General features: G+C 42.1%; 1 protein-coding gene across 1 annotated transcript in view; it reads right to left on the bottom strand.

Annotated features, from left to right (window-relative positions):
* Positions 1-27,714, bottom strand: part of LOC115187905 (CUB and sushi domain-containing protein 3-like) — a 74,017-nt gene that overhangs the window by 40,988 nt on the left and 5,315 nt on the right. The window contains exon 3 of the mRNA XM_029746961.1: positions 17,067-17,246. Within this exon, the coding sequence (XP_029602821.1) occupies positions 17,067-17,246 (180 nt within the window). The remainder of the gene's footprint in view (positions 1-17,066; positions 17,247-27,714) is intronic.

Below are 27,714 nucleotides of genomic sequence, written 5' to 3'. Positions count from 1 at the left end.
TCCACACACTGAGGGTAGACAGATGATCCACACACTGAGGGTAGACAGATGATCCACACACTGAGGGTAGACAGATGATCCACACACTGAGGGTAGACAGATGATCCACACACTGTGGGGTAGACAGATGATCCACACACTGAGGGTAGACAGATGATCCACACACTGAGGGTAGACAGATGATGCAATGATTGTACAGCCAGTATGATCCCAACCCAACAGCCTCCTTAGTTCCTTGTCTAAAAAGTATCCATGTTATCGCTCTGTGTGTGTGTGTGTGTGTGTGTGTGTGAATGGCTATCCTGTGCTCTTTTATTGCAGGGATCTGTTCCTTAGCAACCGTGTCCCGTTTGCCTTGTCTGTCCGTGGTGCTCCTCGTGGCTCGTCGCTCGCTGCCTTCCTGGCGCCACTGCAGTACTTAATGTGAACACGATATTGTGTACGTCTCAAATGGCACCCTATTCCCTATACAGTGCACCACTTTAGACCAGAGCCCTATGGCACCTTATTCCTTATACAGTGCACTACTTTAGACCAGAGCCCTATGGCAACCTATTCCCTATACAGTGCACCACTTTAGACCAGAGCCCTATGGCACCTTATTCCTTATATAGTGCACTACTTTAGACCAGAGCCCTATGGAACCCTATTCCCTATATAGTGCACTACTTTAGACCAGAGCCCTATTCCCTATATAGTGCACTACTTTAGACCAGAGCCCTATGGAACCCTATTCCCTATATAGTGCACTACCGTCAAACAGGGCTCGGGTAGGGCACTATATAGTACACAGGGAGCCAATTTAAAATGCAAACCATTTAGTTTTGGACTTTGTTGCCAGATATGCAAATCTATTGCTTCTCTTCTGTAATAAATTGATCTGCTTCAGCGTTCATGAAAGCAGCAAGGGTTTCCTCCCTTGCCGAGTAACGTTGAATGTTCATCTAAGCAGAACAGAAGAGGAGCCAGGCGTATGATTCTGACATTACAACACCGTAGCTGATAATCATGTGTGACAGCTTGGTCCTTCGAGCCGGATCTCAAAATCTGCTTCTGTCAGTCCAGGGAGACACCGAAACCGTGCACGGGCGGATGAGATATCCGTAGATTAAAGACCTGGCCCCTTGCTGAGGGTTCTTTACAGACCGGTGGCAAACTGGTATGCAAGATCCTACCTACATTGAATTCTCAGCTGCAAGATAAGGTCAGTAATCTTTATTCATTAGTTTAGGGTTAAATTCTAAACTTACTATAAATGTGAGGGAGGATTTTAACCGGAAAACCGTCCATATAATCTAATGTAGAGAAAGTTTAACCTTTTTGGGATAGGGGGCAGTATTGAGAATTTTGGAAAAAATATGTGCCCATTTTTAACTGCCTCCTACACCAACTCAGAAGCTAGAATATGCATATTATTGTTCAGGTTTGGATAGAAAACACTCTGAATTTTCTAAAACTGTTTGAATGGTGTCTGTGAGTATAACAGAACTCCTATGGCAGGCAAAAACCTGACAAGGTTTCAAGCAGGAAGTACCCTGTCTGACAAGGAGTCGTGCGTCTTGCATCTGTTTATTGAAAAGTAAGGATCTTAGCTGTAACGTGACAATTCCCAGGGCTCCGATAGGCTCTCAGAGCCCGGGAAATACCTGAAGGTTCACGAGACAGCTTCAGGCTGAAACACATTTTCGCCTTTGGTAAGTGTCGACTCAGAGGACCTTTGAATGAGGCGCGTGCCCGATTCGCTCCTGAGGAGAAATTTAATTCGGCTGTTTAGGCTCAATGCATATTCCCGGTCGGAATATTATCACTTATCTACGACATAAATGGCATAAAAATTGGTTTTAAACAGCGGTTGACATGCTTCGAAGTACGGTAATGGAATATTTAGAAATTTTTTGTCATGCCAATGCGCCATGCGCGGGACCGTGATGTTGCATTCTGATAGTGTCTAGAACTCACGAACAAAACGTCACTGTTTGGATATAACGATGGATTATTTGGGACCAAACCAACATTTGTTATTGAAGTAGAAGTCCTGGTGTATTCTGACAAAGAACAAGCAAGGTAAGAACATTTTTCTTATAGGAAATGTGATTTTGGTGGAGGCTGACCTGGGTGGGTGTCTAAATAGCTAGCCCTGTGATGCCGGGCTATGTACTTAGATTATTGCAAAATGTGCTTCATCCGAAAAGCTATTTTAAAATCGGACATATCGAGTGCATAGAGGAGTAATGTATCTATAATTCTTAAAATAATTGTTATGCTTTTTGTGAACGTTTATCGTGAGTAATTTAGCAAACTGTTAGTAAATTCCCCGGAAGTTTGCGGGGGTTATGCTTTTTCTGAACGTCACATGCTAATGTAAAAAGCTGTTTTTTGATATAAATATGAACTTGATTGAACAGACATGCATGTATTGTATAACACAATGTCCTAGGTGTGTCATCTGATGAAGATCATAAAAGGTTAGTGCTGCATTTAGCTGTGGTTTGGGTTTATGTGACATGATATGCTAGCTTGAAAAATAGGTGTCTGATTATTTCTGGCTGGGCACTCTGCTGACATAATCTAATGTTTTGCTTTCGTTGTAAAGCCTTTTTGAAATCGGACAGTGGGGTTAGATTAACGAGATTCTTGTCTTTAAAATGCTGTAAAATAGTCATATGTTTGAGAAATTGAAGTAATAGTATTTCTAACGATTCAAAAATCGCGCCACTGGATTGAAGTAGCTGTTACGTAGGTGGGAGGAGTTCGTCCCACATGCGCCAGAGAGGTTAAGACAAAAGTATCTATGTTAGTGTTGGCGGCACTGGGTTACAGATCTAAGTAAGAACTAAAAGTAAAACTGGTTGCAGTAAGACCTCACAGTAAAACTGGTTGCAGTACAGTATTTAACAGTAAGACCTCACAGTAAAACTGGTTGCAGTACAGTATTTAACAGTAAGACCTCACAGTAAAACTGGTTGAAGTACAGTATTTAACAGTAAGACCTCACAGTAAAACTGGTTGCAGTACAGTATTTAACAGTAAGACCTCACAGTAAAACTGGTTGCAGTACAGTATTTAACAGTAAGACCTCACAGTAAAACTGGTTGCAGTACAGTATTTAACAGTAAGACCTCACAGTAAAACTGGTTGCAGTACAGTATTTAACAGTAAGACCTCACAGTAAAACTGGTTGAAGTACAGTATTTAACAGTAAGACCTCACAGTAAAACTGGTTGAAGTACAGTATTTAACAGTAAGACCTCACAGTAAAACTGGTTGCAGTACAGTATTTAACAGTAAGACCTCACAGTAAAACTGGTTGCAGTACAGTAGCCGGGAAAACGTATTATAGAAGGCGAAATAAAGATAAGTAAGTTAAGTTAGTCTAGGACTAACGGGAGTAAGTTACCAGAGCCCTATGGACTAACGGGAGTAAGTTACCAGAGCCCTATGGACTAACGGGAGTAAGTTACCAGAGCCCTATGGACTAACGGGAGTAAGTTACCAGAGCCCTATGGACTAACGGAGTAAGTTACCAGAGCCCTATGGACTAACGGGAGTAAGTTACCAGAGCCCTATGGACTAACGGGAGTAAGTTACCAGAGCCCTATGGACTAACGGGAGTAAGTTACCAGAGCCCTATGGACTAACGGGAGTAAGTTACCAGAGCCCTATGGACTAACGGGAGTAAGTTACCAGAGCCCTATGGACTAACGGGAGTAAGTTACCAGAGCCCTATGGACTAACGGGAGTAAGTTACCAGAGCCCTATGGACTAACGGGAGTAAGTTACCAGAGCCCTATGGACTAACGGGAGTAAGTTACCAGAGCCCTATGGACTAACGGGAGTAAGTTACCAGAGCCCTATGGACTAACGGGAGTAAGTTACCAGAGCCCTATGGACTAACGGGAGTAAGTTACCAGAGCCCTATGGACTAACGGGAGTAAGTTACCAGAGCCCTATGGACTAACGGGAGTAAGTTACCAGAGCCCTATGGGCTACGGGAGTAAGTTACCAGAGCCCTATGGACTAACGGGAGTAAGTTACCAGAGCCCTATGGACTAACGGGAGTAGGAGTATTACCAGAAGCCCTATGGACTAACGGGAGTAAGTTACCAGAAGCCCTATGGACTAACGGGAGTAAGTTACCAGAGCCCTATGGACTAACGGGAGTAAGTTACCAGAGCCCTATGGACTAACGGGAGTAAGTTACCAGAGCCCTATGGACTAACGGGAGTAAGTTACCAGAGCCCTATGGACTAACGGGAGTAAGTTAAGTTAGTCTAGGACTAACGGGAGTAAGTTACCAGAGCCCTATGGACTAACGGGAGTAAGTTACCAGAGCCCTATGGACTAACGGGAGTAAGTTACCAGAGCCCAATGGACTAACGGGAGTAAGTTACCAGAGCCCTATGGACTAACGGGAGTAAGTTACCAGAGCCCTATGGACTACGGGAGTAAGTTACCAGAGCCCTATGGACTAACGGGAGTAAGTTACCAGAGCCCTATGGACTAACGGGAGTAAGTTACCAGAGCCCTATGGACTAACGGGAGTAAGTTACCAGAGCCCTATGGACTAACGGGAGGAAGTTACCAGAGCCCTATGGACTAACAGGAGTAAGTTACCAGAGCCCTATGGACTAACGGGAGTAAGTTAAGTTAGTCTAGGACTAACGGGAGTAAGTTACCAGAGCCCTATGGACTAACGGGAGTAAGTTAAGTTAGTCTAGGACTAACGGGAGTAGTTACCAGAGCCCTATGGACTAACGGGAGTAAGTTACCAGAGCCCTATGGACTAACGGGAGTAAGTTACCAGAGCCCTATGGACTAACGGGAGTAAGTTACCAGAGCCCTATGGACTAACGGGAGTAAGTTACCAGAGCCCTATGGACTAACGGGAGTAAGTTACCAGAGCCCTATGGACTAACGGGAGTAAGTTACCAGAGCCCTATGGACTAACGGGAGTAAGTTACCAGAGCCCTATGGACTAACGGGAGTAAGTTACCAGAGCCCTATGGACTAACGGGAGTAAGTTACCAGAGCCCTATGGACTAACGGGAGTAAGTTACCAGAGCCCTATGGACTAACGGGAGTAAGTTACCAGAGCCCTATGGACTAACGGGAGTAAGTTACCAGAGCCCTATGGACTAACGGGAGTAAGTTACCAGAGCCCTAATGGACTAACGGGAGTAAGTTACCAGAGCCCTATGGACTAACGGGAAGTAAGTTACCAGAGCCCTATGGACTAACGGGAGTAAGTTACCAGAGCCCTATGGACTAACGGGAGTAAGTTACCAGAGCCCTATGGACTAACGGGAGTAAGTTACCAGAGCCCTATGGACTAACGGGAGTAAGTTACCAGAGCCCTATGGACTAACGGGAGTAAGTGAGATTAAGTATGATAACAGTAGAGCACACACATAGATTGTGAGAATTGGAGCTAACATTGAGACCTAAACGATAACTGCTCAATAATATATTAGGCGGAAAACATAATATAGAAAGTGAAATGTAATAATACAATTTATAAGAACGTAGGTCAGGGACATAATTTGTATGAATATAGATCGCCTGTCAAAATACATTTTAGAGGGGATAATCGAGATCTACCGGAGGCGCAAAATAAATCTGATTATTCCAAACAGGAGGAAGGAGGTTACACCCATAGAAAGTGAGAATAAATATTAGAAAATAAATGTGTTAATTGAGTAAGTACACACATATTGTGAGAATAAGCATAACAGTAATTGAATAAACATGGGGTGGGTAAATCCTCAAAGGAGGATAAGAGGAATGTGTATTATGGTCCGAAATGGAGGAAGAAGTACGATTTTGACGGATGTTTAAATGTTGAAAGATTGGAATCAACGGTCAAACAAATAAATAGGGTCTGTGGGGATAAGACAGAGAAGCAGCGTACAGAAGGCCTCGATAGGGAGGGGAGGGGGGGGGGGGGGAGGGGAGGGGAGGGGAGGGGGGGAGAGAGAGAGAGAGAGGGGGGAGGGAGGGTGGCTCGTGTTTGGCTGGCGGAAGCTAGAAAAAAGAGCGGAGGGGGCCAAGAGAAAGGGAGCCGAGGTAGAGGTAGAGACGAAGAGACACACCCAGAGAGAGAGAGAGAGGTAGAGGTAGAGAGGAAGAGACACACCCAGAGAGAGAGAGAGAGGTAGAGGTAGAGAGAAGAGACACACCCAGAGAGAGAGAGAGAGGTAGAGGTAGAGGTAGAGAGGAAGAGACACACCCAGAGAGAGAGAGAGGAGGTAGAGAGGAAGAGACACACCAAGAGGAGGAGAGAGAGGTAGAGGTAGAGGTAGAGAGGGAAGAGACACACCCAGAGAGAGAGAGAGAGGTAGAGGTAGAGGTAGAGAGGAAGAGACACACCCAGAGAGAGAGAGAGAGGTAGAGGTAGAGGTAGAGAGGAAGAGACACACCCAGAGAGAGAGAGAGAGGTAGAGGTAGAGGTAGAGAGGAAGAGACACACCCAGAGAGAGAGAGAGAGGTAGAGGTAGAGGTAGAGGTAGAGAGGAAGAGACACACCCAGAGAGAGAGAGAGAGGTAGAGGTAGAGGTAGAGGTAGAGAGAGATGGGTAGGGAGAGAGAGAGAGAGGTAGAGGTAGAGAGATATGGGTAGGGAGAGAGAGAGAGAGGTAGAGGTAGAGAGATATGGGTAGGGAGAGAGAGAGAGAGGTAGAGGTAGAGAGGTAGAGGTAGAGGTAGAGAGAGAGGTAGAGGTAGAGGTAGAGGTAGAGAGGAAGAGACACAGAAAGGAGGACAGGATTTAGCAACTTTTATTGAGAAAAGTGGACAGAGGTGGAGAAAGGGAGGAAGTCGAGAAAAGTGGACAGAGACAGTCAAAAGAAAGGGGGAAATAGATGCCTTAACTGTCACAAACCGGGTCATTTTGCTAGGGAGCGCGTTGGTGGTTCAGCGGTAGAATTCTCGCCTGCCAGGCGGGAGGTTCGGGTTCATATCTCAGTCTGTGCATCAGTGGATTAAAATTTGAGGTGCTGATTGTCATTCAACTGTTGGTATGTTTTGTCTGGAAAGATACGGTTGTTAGTGGATGTTTAAGGTATAAACCCAACGTTTTGATAGCTTGTTTAGTTTAAATTGAAAGACAGATTCATTCAAAAATAATCGCGAGGTGAATTCGATAAAGTACGTTGTTTGTGGTCTAAATAGCCTGTTTAAAGGATTTATATAGAATGGAAGTTGTATTTGAATGGCGGAATCAAGAAAAAGGCAGTTACCTAAATCTAATGAATTATAAAGAGCGGATAGGTAATTGCGATAGGATTGTAACCACCGAAAGGTGTTTATTTTTATGCTAAAAGAGTTGAAAGAAGTATTTTATAAATTTGGCGATATACATGGTATTTTTTAAAGTCTTGGACATTTCATAAGAGTGAAGCCGAAAGAGAGATAAAGTTCTAACATTGGTTTTAATCTTACGATAGAGGTAAGGCAGAAAGTTGTTTGAAAAGAGGTCATGTTTTCCCTTCCGGGTTAAAAGAGGAGAGTTGGTTGTGAGCACTGGACTATATGTGGCTGGAAGCGATTCTGGTCTGAATAACGGAATCGTAAAAGTTCGGTGATGTCACAGAATATGTTGTACTCGTTGCTGAAAATGTCATACTGGATAGAGAAGGACCAAGGCGCAGCGGGATTGTGGATACTCATTTTCTTTTAATGGTAAAAGGCAAAGCATCCACCGGAAAACAAAACAATAAATGATACTCACAACATGGACAGTCTCACAGGCTATGCAAACGCAGTGCAAGAACAATTCCCCACAACCCCAAAGACAAACACACACACCTATATAGGACTTCCAATCAAAGGCAACTATACACACCTGCCTTCAATTGGAAGTCCCAATCACCAACATTAAACAAACACAAACCACCTGTCACATCCTGACCTAGACTAAGCAATACGCCCTCTGCTGGTCAGGTTGTGACAGGGGATAAATTCTGGTTATTAATTCGTGGTTTGATTGTTTAGTAACACCAGTGAATTGAACAGGAAGTGAATGTAAGCTAACATTATAATCTGTTTCCATTGCATGGAAAAATGTCAAGCCAGTAAAGTGAATTGCAGGTTGAGTCAATTTTAATTGTACAGGGACGGTGCACATTAAACACAGTTGTGTATAATGGCAGTGTATTCCTAGCAAACAGAATGGGCCTGTTTGCAGACAAACTGAAGGGGTTTTAAGGTTTTAAGCAAGCTTGGGTCAAATTAGTCAAATAGTACGTTAAATATGGGAGTTTCATAGATTTGAAGTACAGGATGGTATCCAAGGGTAGTGTATGTTCAATTAAAGTACACATAACCATCGAGGAAGTTTAAAACGAATTATTAATGATTTGAGGAAGTACAGTGGAATTATTACTAGGTTTGGTTTGTAGTTAACGTTTGGGTTTCTGAATCGGTGTAGTATAAGGAATGATGACCAAATGTTTGTGGTTATTTTATGGGAAAAGGAGCGCTTAGCTCTCTGGGAAAAATTCCTAGGGACAGGATATCTTAAAGGGGTATACACATATGGCATTTTGGAAGTTTTATTTTCTGAGTTTTCATTAAACACGTTAATTATTTTTATAAGGGAAGTTCCGGGAAGCTGAGATACAATATGTAGATAAAGTTGGACGATTTTTCGTTAATTTGTCTAAATCTAGGAAGAAACCCTTCTGTGAAGGAGTGGTATGACTTTTGACCTCTATTATGGCTCTCCTGTGAGGTCTGATCAGCTGCATAGGAGGGCCATTTGGATAATGAAGAAAAAGGGTCACTTGTGATACTAACTTTAAGGAAATTTGTAGAATTGATAATTAGGATGGAGTTTAAAGCTCTTAGACATATCTGTAATTTAAGCACATGAGACAGCAGTGTAAGATATTGAGGACAACAAGGCTGTGAAATTGATATAATAAGTATTATTATATTTTGTTATTGAGTTAGCAAGAATAAGTTTAATAATGGTAAGACTTAGGTTAAGTATTTAGGACATGTTCTAAGCCAACAAGACAGGGTTATATGACATCTGTGATCCAGGATCATTGAGAGTAACAGATAAACTTACTTAACCTGTCTGGGCTAGGGGGCAGTATTTTCACAGCTGGAAAAAAACATACTCGATTTAAACTGGTTACTACTCTTGCCCAGAAACGAGAATATGCATATTATTAGTAGATTTGGATAGAAAACACTCTGAAGTTTCTAAAACTGTTTGAATGGTGTCTGTGAGTATAACAGAACTCATATGGCAGGCAAAAACCTGAGAAAATTCCAAGCAGGAAGTGGCCTGTCTGAGAATTTGTAATTTTCTTTTGATTCTCTATCGAAACTACAGTATCTCTGGGGTTACGTAGCACTTTCTAAGGCTTCCATTGGCTCTCTAAAGCCTTCAGAAAGCGGATTGAGGCGTCTCCTGTCTCTGGGCAGAGTATAGTAGCTCAGTTTCTCAGTTGTCTGCCTGGTGACTAAGAGATTGGATATACGCGTTCACGAGACCAAGGTGTTTTTTCTTTTCCTCTTTGAATGAATACACTATTGTCCGGTTGGAATATTATCGCTATTTTACAAAAAAAATCCATAAAAATGGATTTTAAACAGCCTTTGACATGCTTCTAAGTACGGTAATGGAACATTTTTAATTTTTATGTCTCGAAATGCGCTCGCGCGTTACCCTTTGGATAGTGACCTGAACGCACGAACAAAACGGAGGTATTTGGACATAACTATGGATTATTTGGAACAAAAACAGCATTTCTTGTGGAAGTAGGAGTCCTGGGAGTGCATTCTGACGAAGTGCATTCTGACGAAGAACAGCAAAGGTAATAAAAATGTTCTAATACTAATTCTGAGTTTAGTGTGCTCCGAAGTTGCCGGGTGTCAAAATAGCTAGCCGTGATGGCTGAGCTATGTACTCAGAATATTGAAAAATGTGCTTTCACCGAAAAGCTATTTTAAAATCTGACATAGCGATTGCATAAAGGAGGTCTGTATCTATAATTATTAAAATAATTGTTATGTATTTTGTCAACGTTTATGATGAGTAATTTAGTAAATTCACCGGAAGTTTTCGGTGGGGATACATTTTCTGAACATCACACGCCAATGTAAAAAGCTGTTTTTTGATATAAATATGAACTTGATTGAACAAAACATGCATGTATTGTATAACATAATGTCCTAGGTGTGTCATCTGATGAAGATCATCAAAGGTTAGTGCTTCATTTAGCTGTGTTTTGGGTTTCTGTGACATATATGCTTGCTTGAAAAATGGCTGTGTGACTATTTTGGGCTATGTACTCTCCTAACATAATCTAATGTTTTTTGCTTTCGCTGTAAAGCCTTTTTGAAATCGGACAATGTGGTTAGATTAACGAGAGTCTTATCGTTAAAATGGTGTAAAATAGTCGTATGGTTGAAAAATTTAAATGATTGCATTTTTGAGGTTTTTGTATTTCGCGCCACGCTGTTCCACTGGCTGTTGAATAGAGTGGGACGGTGACGTCCCACCTAGCCCATAGAGGTTAACGATGCAATAATCTAGATATTATTAACATAGACACGTAGATGTTTCTAAAATCCAGGAGTGCAACCAGACAGTGAGACATTTAGTTAATATTTGGAAACAACCAGTATTTAACACCGACTGTTATGAGAAAGAGCCACTGACAGATAGAAGGAAGGGCAGACGGAGAAGTCCTCCCCCCGCACTGCTGAAACCTTGAGGGTTGGGGAGTAGCAGGATGAAAGGAGGGGGGCCAGGAGGAGAAGATAGGAAGAGAATTTGGTCCGCTTAGCTTTAGGATAGTAATTCATGGAGAGACTATCGGCTCCATTGGTTTAAAAAAATATATATATATGAAAAAAGTTAGGAGGAGAGGCAGGTATTTAGTTTGATTTTAAGTTTATGTTTGGTAAATTCGCTAAGAGGAGATATGATAATTTTGTTGAAAGTAGTTGTTACCCTAACTAAAAGGGGAATGAATGCTTAGTTGGTTTCAGGAACTAAGGTGTTAGACACTGAACCATTGCCCAGACACTATTCTGCACAGCAGGCCGAGATAGTAGCACTGACTAGAGCCGGCGAGATAAAAAAGGAGAGAAAAGTTACTATTTACACAGACAAGCACATAGACATTTAAAACCATACAAAGCAGCACAGATACATCTTAAAGAAGATAAGACACTTGACAGGGAATTGTTACAGGATAGCCGAGAACGAATACCCCAGGAAGAATTGGACATGTGGAAAATGAAAGGGGCAATCCTACAAGATAAGGTCTGACGTAAGGATAATTTACTAATCTTACCAAAGACATTGTTTAGATATCCAGCAATATTGATACATGGGCTGAGCAGGTGATAGAACAGGTTAGGAAACACTGCAGGTTTTTAAAGAGTGGTGGCCTACAGGATAACTACTAAATGGCCTAGAGGGGTAACTACTAAATGGCCTAGAGGGGTAACTACTAAATGGCCTAGAGGGGTAACTACTAAATGGCCTAGAGGGGTAACTACTAAATGGCCTACAGGATAACTACTAAATGGCCTAGAGGGGTAACTACTAAATGGCCTAGAGGGTTAACTACTAAATGGCCTAGAGGGTAACTACTAAATGGCCTAGAGGGGTAACTACTTAATGGCCTAGAGGGGTAACTACTAAATGGCCTAGAGGGTAACTACTAAATGGCCTAGAGGGTTAACTACTAAATGCCCTAGAGGGTAACTACTTAATGGCCTAGAGGGGTAACTACTAAATGGCCTAGAGGGGTAACTACTAAATGGCCTAGAGGGGTAACTACTAAATGGCCTAGAGGGATAACTACTAAATAGCCTAGAGGGATAACTACTAAATGGCCTAGAGGGATAACTACTAAATGGCCTAGAGGGGTAACTACTAAATGGCCTACAGGATAACTACTAAATGGCCTAGAGGGGTAACTACTAAATGGCCTAGAGGGTTAACTACTAAATGGCCTAGAGGGTAACTACTAAATGGCCTAGAGGGGTAACTACTTAATGGCCTAGAGGGGTAACTACTAAATGGCCTAGAGGGTAACTACTAAATGGCCTAGAGGGTTAACTACTAAATGCCCTACAGGATAACTACTAAATGGCCTAGAGGGGTAACTACTTAATGGCCTAGAGGGGTAACTACTAAATGGCCTAGAGGGGTAACTACTAAATGGCCTAGAGGGGTAACTACTAAATGGCCTAGAGGGTTAACTACTAAATGGCCTAGAGGGTTAACTACTAAATGGCCTAGAGGGGTAACTACTAAATGGCCTAGAGGGGTAACTACTAAATGGCCTAGAGGGGTAACTACTAAATGGCCTAGAGGGGTAACTACTTAATGGCCTAGAGGGGTAACTACTAAATGGCCTAGAGGGGTAACTACTAAATGGCCTAGAGGGGTAACTACTAAATGGCCTAGAGGGGTAACTACTAAATGGCCTAGAGGGTTAACTACTAAATGGCCTACAGGATAACTACTAAATGGCCTAGAGGGTAACTACTAAATGGCCTAGAGGGGTAACTACTAAATGGCCTAGAGGGGTAACTACTAAATGGCCTAGAGGGTTAACTACTAAATGGCCTACAGGATAACTACTTAATGGCCTAGAGGGGTAACTACTAAATGGCCTAGAGGGTTAACTACTAAATGGCCTACAGGATAACTACTAAATGGCCTAGAGGGGTAACTACTAAATGGCCTAGAGGGTAACTACTAAATGGCCTAGAGGGGTAACTACTAAATGGCCTAGAGGGTAACTACTAAATGGCCTAGAGGGTTAATGGCCTAGAGGGTAACTACTAAATGGCCTAGAGGGGTAACTACTAAATGGCCTAGAGGGGTAACTACTAAATGGCCTAGAGGGGTAACTACTAAATGGCCTAGAGGGTTAACTACTAAATGGCCTAGAGGGGTAACTACTTTTTTTTTTAAATGGTAGAATATCCATTCCAACATTTGGAAATGGACCTTATTGAACTATTCCGAAGTGAGGGTAAGAAGGGGTGTTTAACAATAACAGATAAGTATAGCAAATGGGTAGAAGCGTTCCCAACTTACTTGGTGGACATGATCATGGTAGCTAGAATATTAGGACAAGATATTATCCCTAGAGTTGGTTTACTAGGAGCCATCTCTTTAAATGATGGATGACATTTTAGCTAATCAGGTAGAGCCTATAGAATGACAGAGTTAGAGAGACCAGAACAGGTAGACATAGAAGTTGAAGATATTCTAGCAGAACACATGATAAGACTGTTTGTTGACCAAACCCGTATGTCCAAGATTTTGTGTCCAACAGGTGAATTACAGGAGAAGGTGATTCACTCAATCCAACCAGGAGACTGGGTGTGGATCCAGTCCCTGAGGAGAAAAGACTGGAAGCAGTCCCGTTGGGAAGGCCCGTACCAGGTGCTGTTAAACCACTGCCTTTGCCATTAGAAAAGCTGAGAGAGTCACTTGGGTCCACGTTACCCACTGCAAGGAGGTATGTACACAGATGAGCACTGTTGATCACACACAGAGTTAGGAGAACAACCGAGTACTAACAGGGTCCGGGGGTTACCTCCTTAACGAAGATTTCCTATCCCGACCGTTCATCACTGTGTGTGCTCCTAGAGGTGTGAGTATGGGGTGGTATCTAGCAGATCGACTAAGGGCAGAAGAGGGTTGGCGGTTTCTGGGAAGAGTAGAGACTCTGAGCTGCATCGTAGTCTTGGTAACCTTTCTGATACATTCAGATAAACCACCTTCTGGGTACTAATCATACGACACTGTTGTCATTTATAAGAATGAAAAGATAAACTATATAATACACTGATGAGTGACGTACAGAATAAGGAGCCAAAGAAGATCAAGATGTAGAATTTAAGGTAAACATAAAACAATTCCCTAAGAAAGCAAATAACTTTACAGGGATTGGGTGGGCCAGATTGAAGTACTCAGCCAACCCACCTCGGTTCACTTAAATTCCTGATGAGTACCAGCGTTATAGATACAAGAATGGCACCGAGAACTTAGATGAGTTTAATGGCTGTAATACAATCGTTAATGTGACTGACTTAGGTTTAGAAGTACAGGAGAAAATTCTTAACCTCAGCGCACCTATAACTGATGTAGGGTGGGCTAGTAACAGCAAAGGACACATACGACAGAAATTACCACAAAGGGTGGTTAGCTTGCGCTCTGGGGTTATTGGTCCAAGCAGTTCGAGTTAGTCATCAGAGGCCAGTTATAGGAGGCTAAAGTAGGCACAGGAGGAGTTTTGACCAGGATGGGAGTAGCTTTGTCTAGATGGATGCAATTGGCATCCTCAGGGAAGTTCCAGATGAATACAAAGCTATGAATCAAATATGTGAAGGCTTTAACACTAAATTATTTTGGTGGTTGACAATAAATAAAAATGTGGATTGGATTAATGACATCTTTAATAATCAACAGAGATTCATGAATGAAACCGGGGATGCAGTAAAGAGGTTCTCTGACCAATTATCCGCCACCTCCCTCATGACCTGGTAAAATAGATTGACTCTCGATATGTTATTGGCAGAAGAGGGCGGTGTAGGTAGAATGATTAGGTTCATTGCTGTACGTACATTCCTGATAACACAGCTCATGTTTGGGAAATGGAAAAGTGTTGTAAGAACTGTATTATGGGCTGCTTTCACCTGTATGAGTGTGTTGATATTGTGTGATTGATGAGTATATGCCAAGTATGAAAGGTTTAATCATCAGAACTCTAGAGAGATCGGTGACGCAGCAGACGGTGAGATATGGACCCATTCCGAGCTCCGATCAGTGGGAGGACGAACACGGGCCTCCAGGCCAGGAAGATGAAACCATGAGGAGCCAATGTTTGATGAAACCATTTTCAACGTTTAGATTGACTGTTCCTTTAATGATAATTATGATGAAAATCCTGTAAACGAAGTGTCATAATTGGAAATAGGCCCAGGACAGTCATTGATGAGTACCGGATGTATATACATGTATTGGTTTGGTTAATCCTTGTATCACAATTATGTTTCCATATAGCATTTGATAATCAATGTGTATTATTAGTCATTTAAGGGTGGAATGATAAGATAATTATCTAATAAAGGTAAATGAATCAATAATCCATTATTAATTAGTAGTTATGTAGCATGGATAATGAATAATTAATGTACTGAACGTTAGTCCCATGAGGTCTAGTAGAGGCCCGGGACAAAATGTGTGTGTGTGTGTGTTTTAGTGGGCCTAAGATAACAACAAGTAGACTGTGCTTGACCCGGCAGCTGAGGAACTTGGAGTAACTTAGAGGAGAAAGGGAGTAGCCTTCAAGGTTCTCCTAATCTCGGGGGAAAGGAACAGGAAGCGCTGGATAGTGATTAACAGTGGTGGGAAGTCAGGGGAGGGATACTGTTCACCTACTGTTGGTGTGTATGTGTATGCGTAGGTTATCCACTGTTTGTGTGTATGTGTGTGCGTAGGTTATCTACTGTTGGTGTGGAGGTGTGTGCGTAGGTTATCTACTGTTGGTGTGTATGTGTGTGCGTAGGTTATCTACTGTTGGTGTGGAGGTGTGTGCGTAGGTTATCTACTGTTGGTGTGTATGTGTGTGCGTAGGTTATCTACTGTTGGTGTGTATGTGTGTGCGTAGGTTATCTACTTTTGGTGTGGAGATGTGTGCGTAAGCGGAGAGAGAGGATAAAATGAACATCTTTGTTTATGTTGGGCAGAACGTTCTCTGAATAAATCGTACGAACCTTTTGCAGAAAGCTGAGTCCTGGCCTAATTATTAACCCCATTGTCTTACAAACCTTGGGAATTAGTCAAGGCTTATTGATTGTTAATTATTATCATTGGGATAGAAAAATTCCTATGACACAGAGTAACGTTGAATGTTCATCTAAGCAGAACAGAAGAGGAGCCAGGCGAATGATTCTGACATTACAACACTGTAGCTGATAATCATGTGTGATATAGACTACATTTTACATTTACATTTTAGTCATTTAGCAGACGCTCTTATCCACAGCGACTTATAGTAGTGAATGCATACATTTCATACATTTCTTTTCTCCATACTGGTCCCCCGTGGGAATCGAACCCACAACCCTGGTGTTGCAAACACCATGCTCTACCAACTGAGCCACACGGGACCACATGACTAGAGCTTCTTCACTCATCACTGTCATCATCTAGGACCTGACGCACAGTTGAGATATCGATTCAACTTGGACTTTCTCCTAAAATCACTCATTGACATCACAGGGAGACTTGAGTAAAGGGTCTGTTGACACTGTTTGTGGAAGGAAGATATTTCATTGGTTTTAGCTGACAGAATAATTGATTAGAACAAGGGTAGCAAAATTCTGGTAACTTTTGCCAAAATTCCCCGTTTTTCAAGTAATCCTGGTTGAAAGAATCCTGGAATTACGAGGGAATATGTAGGAAATCCAGGAATCCTCAAACCAGGATTTCTGGGAAACCAGGAAATTTGGGGAAAAGTTAACGGAATTTTGCTAACTACATCTAATAAAATGGCTTTGTGACATATTTTCTTTCCTGTAACCTGAACGGACCACTATCATCATCATCACCACCACCATCATCATCACCCTCATCTTCATCATCATCATCATCTTCATCACCACCATCATCATCATCATCACCCTCATCTTCATCATCACAATCATCATCACCACCACCACCATCATCGTCACCACCACCACCATCATCATCACCACCATCATCATCCCCACCACCATCCTCATCATCACCCTCATCTTCATCATCACCATCATCAACACCACCACCACCATCATCATCCCCACCACCATCATCATCATCACCACCACCATCATCATCACCACCACCACCATCATCATCCCCACCACCATCCTCATCATCACCCTCATCTTCATCATTACCATCACCATGATCATCATCATCACCCTCATCTTCATCATCATCACCATCATCATCACCCTCATCTTCATCATCATCACCATCATCATCATCATCATCACCCTCATCATCTTCACACCACCATCATCAGATGTTGTACCTTTGCAGATGGGTGTGATGGCGCTCCAGGTGCCATTGTGGGTACAGGTGCAAGTTGTGGCCCCGCCTGCCTCTATCAGGTAGCCAGGCTGGCACATGAAGGTGATGTTCTGGCCGACAGTGAAGTCCTCTCCAAACCTCAGACCATTAGCAGGAACACCTGGGTCTACACAGCTGATCACTGGTGAGACAATACAGAGACAGACAGGGAGAGGGATCAACATTACATCAACATCTTGAAAAAAATACTTATTTTTACGGTAACTTACTGGCAGCCAGTTACCTGTAAGTTACTGTAAAAAAAGATACAGTACGTTACCATAAATTCCAAATAAACTTTTGTTTAGCAGTACATTACTGTATAGTTTATTTGGAATTTATGGTAAAATACTGTACCAGTGTAGTCATGTGTTGTAAGAACTCAGACCCTGAGGGACAAGACAAAACCTTTATCGACATGTCATACGACGTCATCACATATCCCACATACAGTAAGATGTCACACAGTATCTCAAATTCTGGTAACTGTTGCCAAAATACAGTTTGAGGAGATGATGTCATATACCGTCAGAGGAGATGATGTCATACACCGTCAGAGGAGATGATGTCATACACCGTCAGAGGAGATGATGTCATACACCGTCAGAGGAGATGATGTCATACACCGTCAGAGGAGATGATGTCATACACCGTCAGAGGAGATGATGCCATACACCGTCAGAGGAGATGATGTCATACACCGTCAGAGGAGATGATGTCATACACCGTCAGAGGAGATGATGTCATATCATACAGTATTATTATTATTTTTTATTTTTTTGTCATTTAGCAGACGCTCTTATCCAGAGCAACTTACAGTAGTGAATGCATACATTTCATTTCATGCATTTTTTTGTACTGGCCCCCCGTGGGAATCAAACCCACAACCCTGGCATTGCAAACACCCTGCTCTACCAACTGAGCCACAGGGAAGAATGTTTTTAAAAACGAACCATATTTAGTAATTTAGGAGACACTCTTATCCAGAGCGACTAAAAGTTAGTGCATTCATCTCAGCTAGGTGGGACAACCACATATCACAGACATAGAAAGTACATTTCTCCTCCATAAAGTAGCTAACAGTAGAGCCAGAGCTTGGAAGGAGGTGGGGGGGGGTCAAGTGCTGGTTCAGGATTGGATTTATTTTATTATTACTAAACCAATTTCATTCGGTGGCCGGGGGTGGAGGTGAGGAGGAGGGTTATATACGATACTGTTTGAAGAGGTAGGGTTTCAGATGTTTTGAGCAGGGTCTCTGCTGTCCTAGCTTCAGGGGGAAGCTGGCTCCACCGTTGGGGTGCCAGGACAGAGAAGAGCTGCCCTCCCGTAGGGGTGGGAGGGCCAAGACACCTGAGGTGGCAGTGAGATGTCATACCGTCAGAGGAGATGACGTCATACCGTCAGAGGAGATGACGTCATACCGTCAGAGGAGATGACGTCATACCGTCAGAGGAGATGACGTCATACCGTCAGAGGAGATGACGTCATACCGTCAGAGGAGATGACGTCATACCGTCAGAGGAGATGACGTCATACCGTCAGAGGAGATGACGTCATACCGTCAGAGGAGATGACGTCATACCGTCAGAGGAGATGACGTCATACCGTCAGAGGAGACAGAATATATCAAATCAAACTTTACTCGTCACATACGCCGAATACAAGTGTAGACTTTACCGTGAAATGCTGACTTACAAGCCCTTAACTAACAGTGCAGTTCAAGAAGAGTTAAGAAAATATTTACCAAATAAACAAAATATTTTTTTTAAAGTAACACAATAACATAACAATAACGAAGCTATATACAGGAGGTACCGGTACCGAGTCAGTGTGCGGGCTACAGGTTAGAGGTCATTTGTACATATAGGTAGGGGTGAAGTGACTATGCATAGATAATAAACAGCAAGTACCAGCAGTGTAGAAAACAAATGGGGGGGGGGGTCAATGTAAATAGTCTGGGTGGCCATTTGATTAATTGTTCAGCAGTCTTATGGCTTGGTGGTAGAAGCTGTTAAGGAGCCTTTTGGTCCTAGACTACGGTACTGCTTGCCATGTGGAAGCAGAGAGAACAGTCTATAACTTGGGTGACTGGAGTCTCTGACAATTTTATGACACCTCCTATTATATAGGTCCTGGATGGCAGGAAGCACTACCCTCTGTAGCGCCTTAAGGCCAGATGCCGACCAATTGGGACCAAATATTAAACTTAACATTAATTTATTTGTTACAATCTTTAGGGGTGTCAATCATTTTGACCCATAACTTTTAGAGATTGTTTTTACATTTCTTGTTAAATAAAATCTCTTCCTCTGAGGAAGTGTATTAGTATAAAACAATTTAATTTCCACCCCAAAAAATTATTATACAAATATAACTCAGTATTTAAAATATATATTTTAAACAGTCATTATTGCTCATCTTTATCAAAGGTGCCAATAATTTTGGACCCCGACTGTATACGCCGACTCTGACTACCGTTGTCGACATGCCATAACATGTCATATACAATCAGAGGTAGATTTCTCTGTGTCTACTTTGAGTTGTCGTGTGGTCCTGAAAGACACTTCTACAGGCCTGAATAGAAGATCGCGAACGGTCAGGAAACGGCACAATGAAGCATTTTATCACAACAGAATAACCGCAGCAGTACATCCTTAAAACACGGTTTTAGTTTCTACCAACTGTTGATTAAACTTTAAACAAATGTAACATCTCAAACAAGATCAGAAGTAATTCCAACCAGTAATATGAAAGCTAGGCTCAGTCTTACGTTCACCTTAGGGGCGAGGCTAATGTAAAAGTATCTCTGATTCACTCTGCCAGTCAACCAGTCAGGACAAGGTTAATGTAAAAGTATCTCTGATTCACTCAGCCAGTCAGGACAAGGTTAATGTAAAAGTATCTCTGATTCACTCTGCCAGTCAGGACAAGGTTAATGTAAAAGTATCTCTGATTCACTCAGCCAGTCAGGACAAGGTTAATGTAAAAGTATCTCTGATTCACTCAGCCAGTCAGGACAAGGTTAATGTAAAAGTATCTCTGATTCACTCTGCCAGTCAGGACAAGGTTAATGTAAAAGTATCTCTGATTCACTCTGCCAGTCAGGACAAGGTTAATGTAAAAGTATCTCTGATTCACTCTGCCAGTCAGCCAGTCAGGACAAGGTTAATGTAAAAGTATCTCTGATTCACTCTGCCAGTCAGCCAGTCAGGACAAGGTTAATGTAAAAGTATCTCTGATTCACTCAGCCAGTCAGGACAAGGTTAATGTAAAGTATCTCTGATTCACTCTGCCAGTCAGGACAAGGTTAATGTAAAAGTATCTCTGATTCACTCTGCCAGTCAGGACAAGGTTAAATGTAAAAGTATCTCTGATTCACTCTGCCAGTCAGGACAAGGTTAATGTAAAAGTATCTCTGATTCACTCTGCCAGTCAGGACAAGGTTAATGTAAAAGTATCTCTGATTCACTCTGCCAGTCAGCCAGTCAGGACAAGGTTAATGTAAAAGTATCTCTGATTCACTCTGCCAGTCAGCCAGTCAGGACAAGGTTAATGTAAAAGTATCTCTGATTCACTCTGCCAGTCAGCCAGTCAGGACAAGGTTAATGTAAAAGTATCTCTGATTCACTCTGCCAGTCAGGACAAGGTTAATGTAAAAGTATCTCTGATTCACTCTGCCAGTCAGGACAAGGTTAATGTAAAAGTATCTCTGATTCACTCTGCCAGTCAGGACAAGGTTAATGTAAAAGTATCTCTGATTCACTCTGCCAGTCAGCCAGTCAGGACAAGGTTAATGTAAAAGTATCTCTGATTCACTCTGCCAGTCAGGACAAGGTTAATGTAAAAGTATCTCTGATTCACTCTGCCAGTCAGCCAGTCAGGACAAGGTTAATGTAAAAGTATCTCTGATTCACTCTCCCAGTCAGCCAGTCAGGACAAGGTTAATGTAAAAGTATCTCTGATTCACTCTGCCAGTCAGGACAAGGTTAATGTAAAAGTATCTCTGATTCACTCTGCCAGTCAGGACAAGGTTAATGTAAAAATATCTCTGATTCACTCTGCCAGTCAGGACAAGGTTAATGTAAAGTATCTCTGATTCACTCTGCCAGTCAGCCAGTCAGGACAAGGTTAATGTAAAAGTATCTCTGATTCACTCTGCCAGTCAGCCAGTCAGGACAAGGTTAATGTAAAAGTATCTCTGATTCACTCTGCCAGTCAGCCAGTCAGGACAAGGTTAATGTAAAAGTATCTCTGATTCACTCTGCCAGTCAGCCAGTCAGGACAAGGTTCATGTAAAAGAATCTCTGATTCACTCTGCCAGTCAGGACAAGGTTAATGTAAAAGTATCTCTGATTCACTCTGCCAGTCAGCCAGTCAGGACAAGGTTAATGTAAAAGTATCTCTGATTCACTCTGCCAGTCAGCCAGTCAGGACAAGGTTAATGTAAAAGTATCTCTGATTCACTCTGCCAGTCAGCCAGTCAGGACAAGGTTAATGTAAAAGTATCTCTGATTCACTCTGCCAGTCAGGACAAGGTTAATGTAAAAGTATCTCTGATTCACTCTGCCAGTCAGCCAGTCAGGACAAGGTTAATGTAAAAGTATCTCTGATTCACTCAGCCAGTCAGGACAAGGTTAATGTAAAAGTATCTCTGATTCACTCTGCCAGTCAGCCAGTCAGGACAAGGTTAATGTAAAAGTATCTCTGATTCACTCTGCCAGTCAGCCAGTCAGGACAAGGTTAATGTAAAAGTATCTCTGATTCACTCTGCCAGTCAGCCAGTCAGGACAAGGTTAATGTAAAAGTATCTCTGATTCACTCTGCCAGTCAGGACAAGGTTAATGTAAAAGTATCTCTGATTCACTCTGCCAGTCAGGACAAGGTTAATGTAAAAGTATCTCTGATTCACTCTGCCAGTCAGGACAAGGTTAATGTAAAAGTATCTCTGATTCACTCTGCCAGTCAGGACAAGGTTAATGTAAAAGTATCTCTGATTCACTCTGCCAGTCAGCCAGTCAGGACAAGGTTAATGTAAAAGTATCTCTGATTCACTCTGCCAGTCAGCCAGTCAGGACAAGGTTAATGTAAAAGTATCTCTGATTCACTCTGCCAGTCAGCCAGTCAGGACAAGGTTAATGTAAAAGTATCTCTGATTCACTCTGCCAGTCAGCCAGTCAGGACAAGGTTAATGTAAAAGTATCTCTGATTCACTCTGCCAGTCAGCCAGTCAGGACAAGGTTAATGTAAAAGTATCTCTGATTCACTCTGCCAGTCAGCCAGTCAGGACAAGGTTAATGTAAAAGTATCTCTGATTCACTCTGCCAGTCAGGACAAGGTTAATGTAAAAGTATCTCTGATTCACTCTGCCAGTCAGGACAAGGTTAATGTAAAAGTATCTCTGATTCACTCTGCCAGTCAGCCAGTCAGGACAAGGTTAATGTAAAAGTATCTCTGATTCACTCTGCCAGTCAGCCAGTCAGGACAAGGTTAATGTAAAAGTATCTCTGATTCACTCTGCCAGTCAGCCAGTCAGGACAAGGTTAATGTAAAAGTATCTCTGATTCACTCTGCCAGTCAGCCAGTCAGGACAAGGTTAATGTAAAAGTATCTCTGATTCACTCTGCCAGTCAGCCAGTCAGGACAAGGTTAATGTAAAAGTATCTCTGATTCACTCTGCCAGTCAGGACAAGGTTAATGTAAAAGTATCTCTGATTCACTCTGCCAGTCAGACAGTCAGGACAAGGTTAATGTAAAAGTATCTCTGATTCACTCTGCCAGTCTGCCAGTCAGGACAAGGTTAATGTAAAAGTATCTCTGATTCACTCTGCCAGTCTGCCAGTCAGGACAATCTTCCCAAAATGACACCCTATTTCCTATGTAGTGCACTGCTTTTGACCAGGGCCCATAGGGCTATGGTGGAGCCATTTTGGGACACAGCCATTGTAATGTAGAGAGAGCTGTGGGATGCTGAGTTCATCTGTTCAACAATAGAACGGAGCTTTTCATTGGAGCCTCAGTAACTATGCTGTATCTCAGGGTTCCACAACTGGTGGGCCGCGGGTCGAATTTGGCCCGCGGGTGATTTTATTTGGTGGCCAATGTTTTCTGAGCCCAAAAAAACAGACAAACAATTTGTGGTCGATTTGCAGTCTACTAATTATTTATAATGATGTTCCGGCCCCCTGACCATCCGCTCGATAAGAAAATTGTCTGAATCGAGAGAGACAGAGAGAGGAAAGAGAGAGACAGAGAGAGGAAAGAGAGAGACAGAGAGGAGAGAGAAGAAAGAGAGAGACAGAGAGGAGAGTGAAGAAAGAGAGGAAAGAGAGACAGACAGAGAGAGGAAAGAGAGAGACAGAGAGAGGAAAGAGAGACAGAGAAGAGAGGAAAGAGAGAGACAGAGAGAGGAAAGAGAGAGACAGAGAGAGGAAAGAGAGACAGAGAAGAGAGGAAAGAGAGAGACAGAGAGAGGAAAGAGAGAGACAGAGAGAGGAAAGAGAGACAGAGAGGAAAGAGAGACAGACAGAGAGAGAGAGAGAGAGAGAGAGAGAGAGAGACAGAGAGACAGAGAGACAGACAGAGACACAGAGAGACAAAGAGAGAGACAAAGAGAGAGACAAAGAGAGATAGAAAGGGAGACAAAGTGAGTGAAAGATACACTGGATACACTGACAGAGAGAGGACACATTGGCAGGAAGCTGCTACAGATTTATACCAACCAGTAAACACATGATTGGTGGGGAGAGAGAGGACAAGAGGAACCATGGAACAATCGATAAATCATCCAATGCTATGTGTCTCTGGCCAAATGGTCTAGCTAGCTCCTAACAATAATACCATCACAACAGGTTCAGACTACTGTATATTAACAGGTATGGTAACTAACAGATTCAGACTACTGTATATTAACAGGTATGGTAACTAACAGATTCAGACTACTGTATATTAACAGGTATGGTAACAAACAGATTCAGACTACTGTATATTAACAGGTATGGTAACTAACAGATTCAGACTACTGTATATTAACAGGTATGGTAACTAACAGATTCAGACTACTGTATATTAACAGGTATGGTATCTCTGGTCCTAACTAACAACAAATTCAATCCATTTTAGAGAACTTCCTGGACAAAACGTACCACTGTAATAGTGAAGGTGTAAACTTGGCAGTAGAAAATCTAAACAGTATATTTGATCTCTCAGTTCCCTATCTAATCTAAAAAATGTCTAACAGAAAACCAAAGAAAATGAACAACAATGACAAATGGTTTGGTGAAGAATGCAAAAACCGAAGAAAGAAATTGAGAAACCTGTCCAACCCAAAAACACAGAGACCCAGAAAACCTGAGTCTACGCCTTCACTATGGTGAATCACTAAAACAACACAGAAATACACTACGGAGAAAGAAGGACGTCAGAAATCAGCTCAGTGTAATTGAAGAATCCATAGAATCTAACCACTTCTGGGAGAATTGGAAAACACTAAACAAACAACAACACGAAGAATTATCTATCCAAAACAGAGATGTCTGTATAAACCACTTCTCCAATCTTTTTGGCTCTTTAACCTGTTAGGGCTAGGGGGCAGTATTTACACGGCCGGATAAAAAACGTACCCGATTTAATCTGGTTACTACTCCTGCCCAGTAACTAGAATATGCATATAATTATTGGCTTTGGATAGAAAACACCCTAAAGTTTCTAAAACTGTTTGAATGGTGTCTGTGAGTATAACAGAACTCATATGGCAGGCAAAAACCTGAGAAGATTCTGACCAGTAAGTGGCCTGTCTGACAAGTTGTTATTCTTCTTGCCTCTGTTTATTGAAGACTGAGGATCTTTGCTGTAACGTGACACTTCCTACGGCTCCCATAGGCTCTCAGAGCCCGGGAAAAAGCTGAACGATATTGAGGCAGCCCCAGGCTGAAACACATTATCGCTTTTGACAAGTGGCCGATCAGAGGACAATGGGCTTAGGCGCGTGCCCAAGTCGACCCTGTGCTTTATTTTCTTTCGTCTGTTTACCTAATTGCAGATTCCCCGTCGGAATATTATCGCTTTTTTACGAGAAAAATGGCATAAAAATTGATTTTAAACAGCGGTTGACATGCTTCGAAGTACGGTAATGGAATATTTAGAATTTTTTTGTCACGAAATGCGCCGTGCGCATGACCCTTATTTACCATTTGGATAGTGTCTTGAACACACGAACAAAACGCCGCTATTTGGATATAACTATGGATTATTTGGGACCAAACCAACATTTGTTATTGAAGTAGAAGTCCTGGGAGTGCATTCTGACGAAGAACACCAAAGGTAATCAAACTTTTCTAATAGTAAATCGGAGTTTTGTGAAGGCTAAACTTGCTGGGTGTCTAAATAGCTAGCCCTGTGATGCCGGGCTATCTACTTAGAATATTGCAAAATGTGCTTTCACCAAAAAGGTATTTTAAAATCGGACATATCGAGTGCATAGAGGAGTTCTGTATCTATAATTCTTAAAATAATTGTTATGCTTTTTGTGAACGTTTATCGTGAGAAATTTAGTAAATTGTTAGTAAATTCGCCGGAAGTTTGCGGGGGGTATGCTAGTTCTGAACGTCACATGCTAATGTAAAAAGCTGTTTTTTGATATAAATATGAACTTGATTGAACAAAACATGCATGTATTGTATAACATAATGTCCTAGGGTTGTCATCTGATGAAGATCATCAAAGGTTAGTGCTGCATTTAGCTGTCTTCTGGGTTTATGTGACATTATATGCTAGCTTGAAAAATGGGTGTCTGATTATTTCTGGCTGGGTACTCTGCTGACATAATCTAATGTTTTGCTTTCGTTGTAAAGCCTTTTTGAAATCGGACAGTGTGGTTAGATTAACGAGAGTCTTGTCTTTAAAATGCTGTAAAATAGTCATATGTTTGAGAAATTGAAGTAATAGCATTTCTAAGCTATTTGAATAAAGCGCCACAGGATTCCACTGGCTGTTACGTAGGTGGGACGATTTCGTCCCACCGGCCCTAGAGAGGATAACAAAGAACAAACAGCAAAAACATTTACATGATCAAATACAAATCTTAGAATCAACTATTAAAGACTACCAGAACCCACTGGATTCTCCAATTACCTTGAATGAATTACAGGACAATATAAAAACCCTCCAACCCAAAAAGGCCTGTGGTGTTGATGGTATCCTCAATGAAATGACCAAATATACAGACAACAAATTCCAATTGGCTAAACTAAAACTCTTTAACATCATCCTTAGCTATGGCATCTTCCCCAATATTTGGAACCAAGGACTGATCACCCCAATCCACAAAAGTGGAGACAAATTTGACCCCAATAACTACCGTGGGATATGCGTCAACAGCAACCTTGGGAAAATCCTCTGTATTATCATTAACAGCAGACTCGTACATTTCCTCAGTGAACTGAGCAAATGTCAAATTGGCCTTTTACCAAATTACCGTACAACAGAACATGTATTCACCCTGCACACCCTAATTGACAAACAAATAAACCAAAACAAAGGCAAAGTCTTCTCATGCTTTGTTGATTTCAAAAAAGCCTTCGACTCAATTTGGCATGAGGGTCTGCGATACAAATTGATGGAAAGTGGTGTTGGGGGAAAAACATACGACATTATAAAATCCATGTACACAAACAACAAGTGTGCGGTTAAAATTGGCAACAAACACACAAATTCCTTCCCACAGGGCCGTGGGGTGAGACATGGATGCAGCTTAAGCCCCACCCTCTTCAACATATATATCAACGAATTGGCGAGGGCACTAGAACAGTCTGCAGCACCCGGCCTCACCCTCCTAGAATCTGAAGTCAAATGTCGACTGTTTGCTGATGATCTGGTGCTTCTGTCCCCAACCAAGGAGGGCCTACAGCAGCACCTAGATCTTCTGCACAGATTCTGTCAGACCTGGACCCTGACAGTAAATCTCAGTAAGACCAAAATAATGGTGTTCCAAGTAAGGCCCAGTTGCCAGGACCACAAATTCAAATTCCATCTACACACCGTTGCCCTAGAGCACACAAAAAACTATACATACCTCGGCCTAAACATCAGCGCCACAGGTAACCTCCACAAAGCTGTGAACGATCTGAGACAAGGCAAGAAGGGTTTTCTATGCCATCAAAGGGAACATAAAATTCAACATACCAATTAGGATCTAGCTAAAAATACTTGAATCAGTTATAGAACCCATTGCCCTTTATGGTTGTGAGGACTGAGGTCTGCTCACTAAGCAAGATTTCACAAAATGGGAGAAACACCAAATTGAGACTCTGCATGCAGAATTCTGCAAAAATATCCTTTGTGTACAACGTAGAACACCAAATAATGCATGCAGAGCAGAATTAGGCCGATACCCGCTAATTATCAAAATCCAGAAAAGAGCCGGTAAATTCTACAACCACCTAAAAGGAAGCTATTCCCAAACCTTCCATAACAAACCCATCACCTACAGAGAGATGAACCCAGAGAAGAGTCCCCTAAGCAAGCTGGTCCTGGGGCTCTGTTCACAAACACAAACAGACCCCACAGAGCCCCAGGACAGCAACACAATTGGACCCAACCAAATCATGAGAAAA

Source organism: Salmo trutta, unplaced genomic scaffold, assembly GCF_901001165.1.
Source record: "Salmo trutta unplaced genomic scaffold, fSalTru1.1, whole genome shotgun sequence".
Taxonomy (NCBI): Eukaryota; Metazoa; Chordata; class Actinopteri; order Salmoniformes; family Salmonidae; genus Salmo; species Salmo trutta.
Note: the sequence above shows the minus strand (reverse complement) of the source record. Positions and strands in the feature narration are given on the sequence as shown.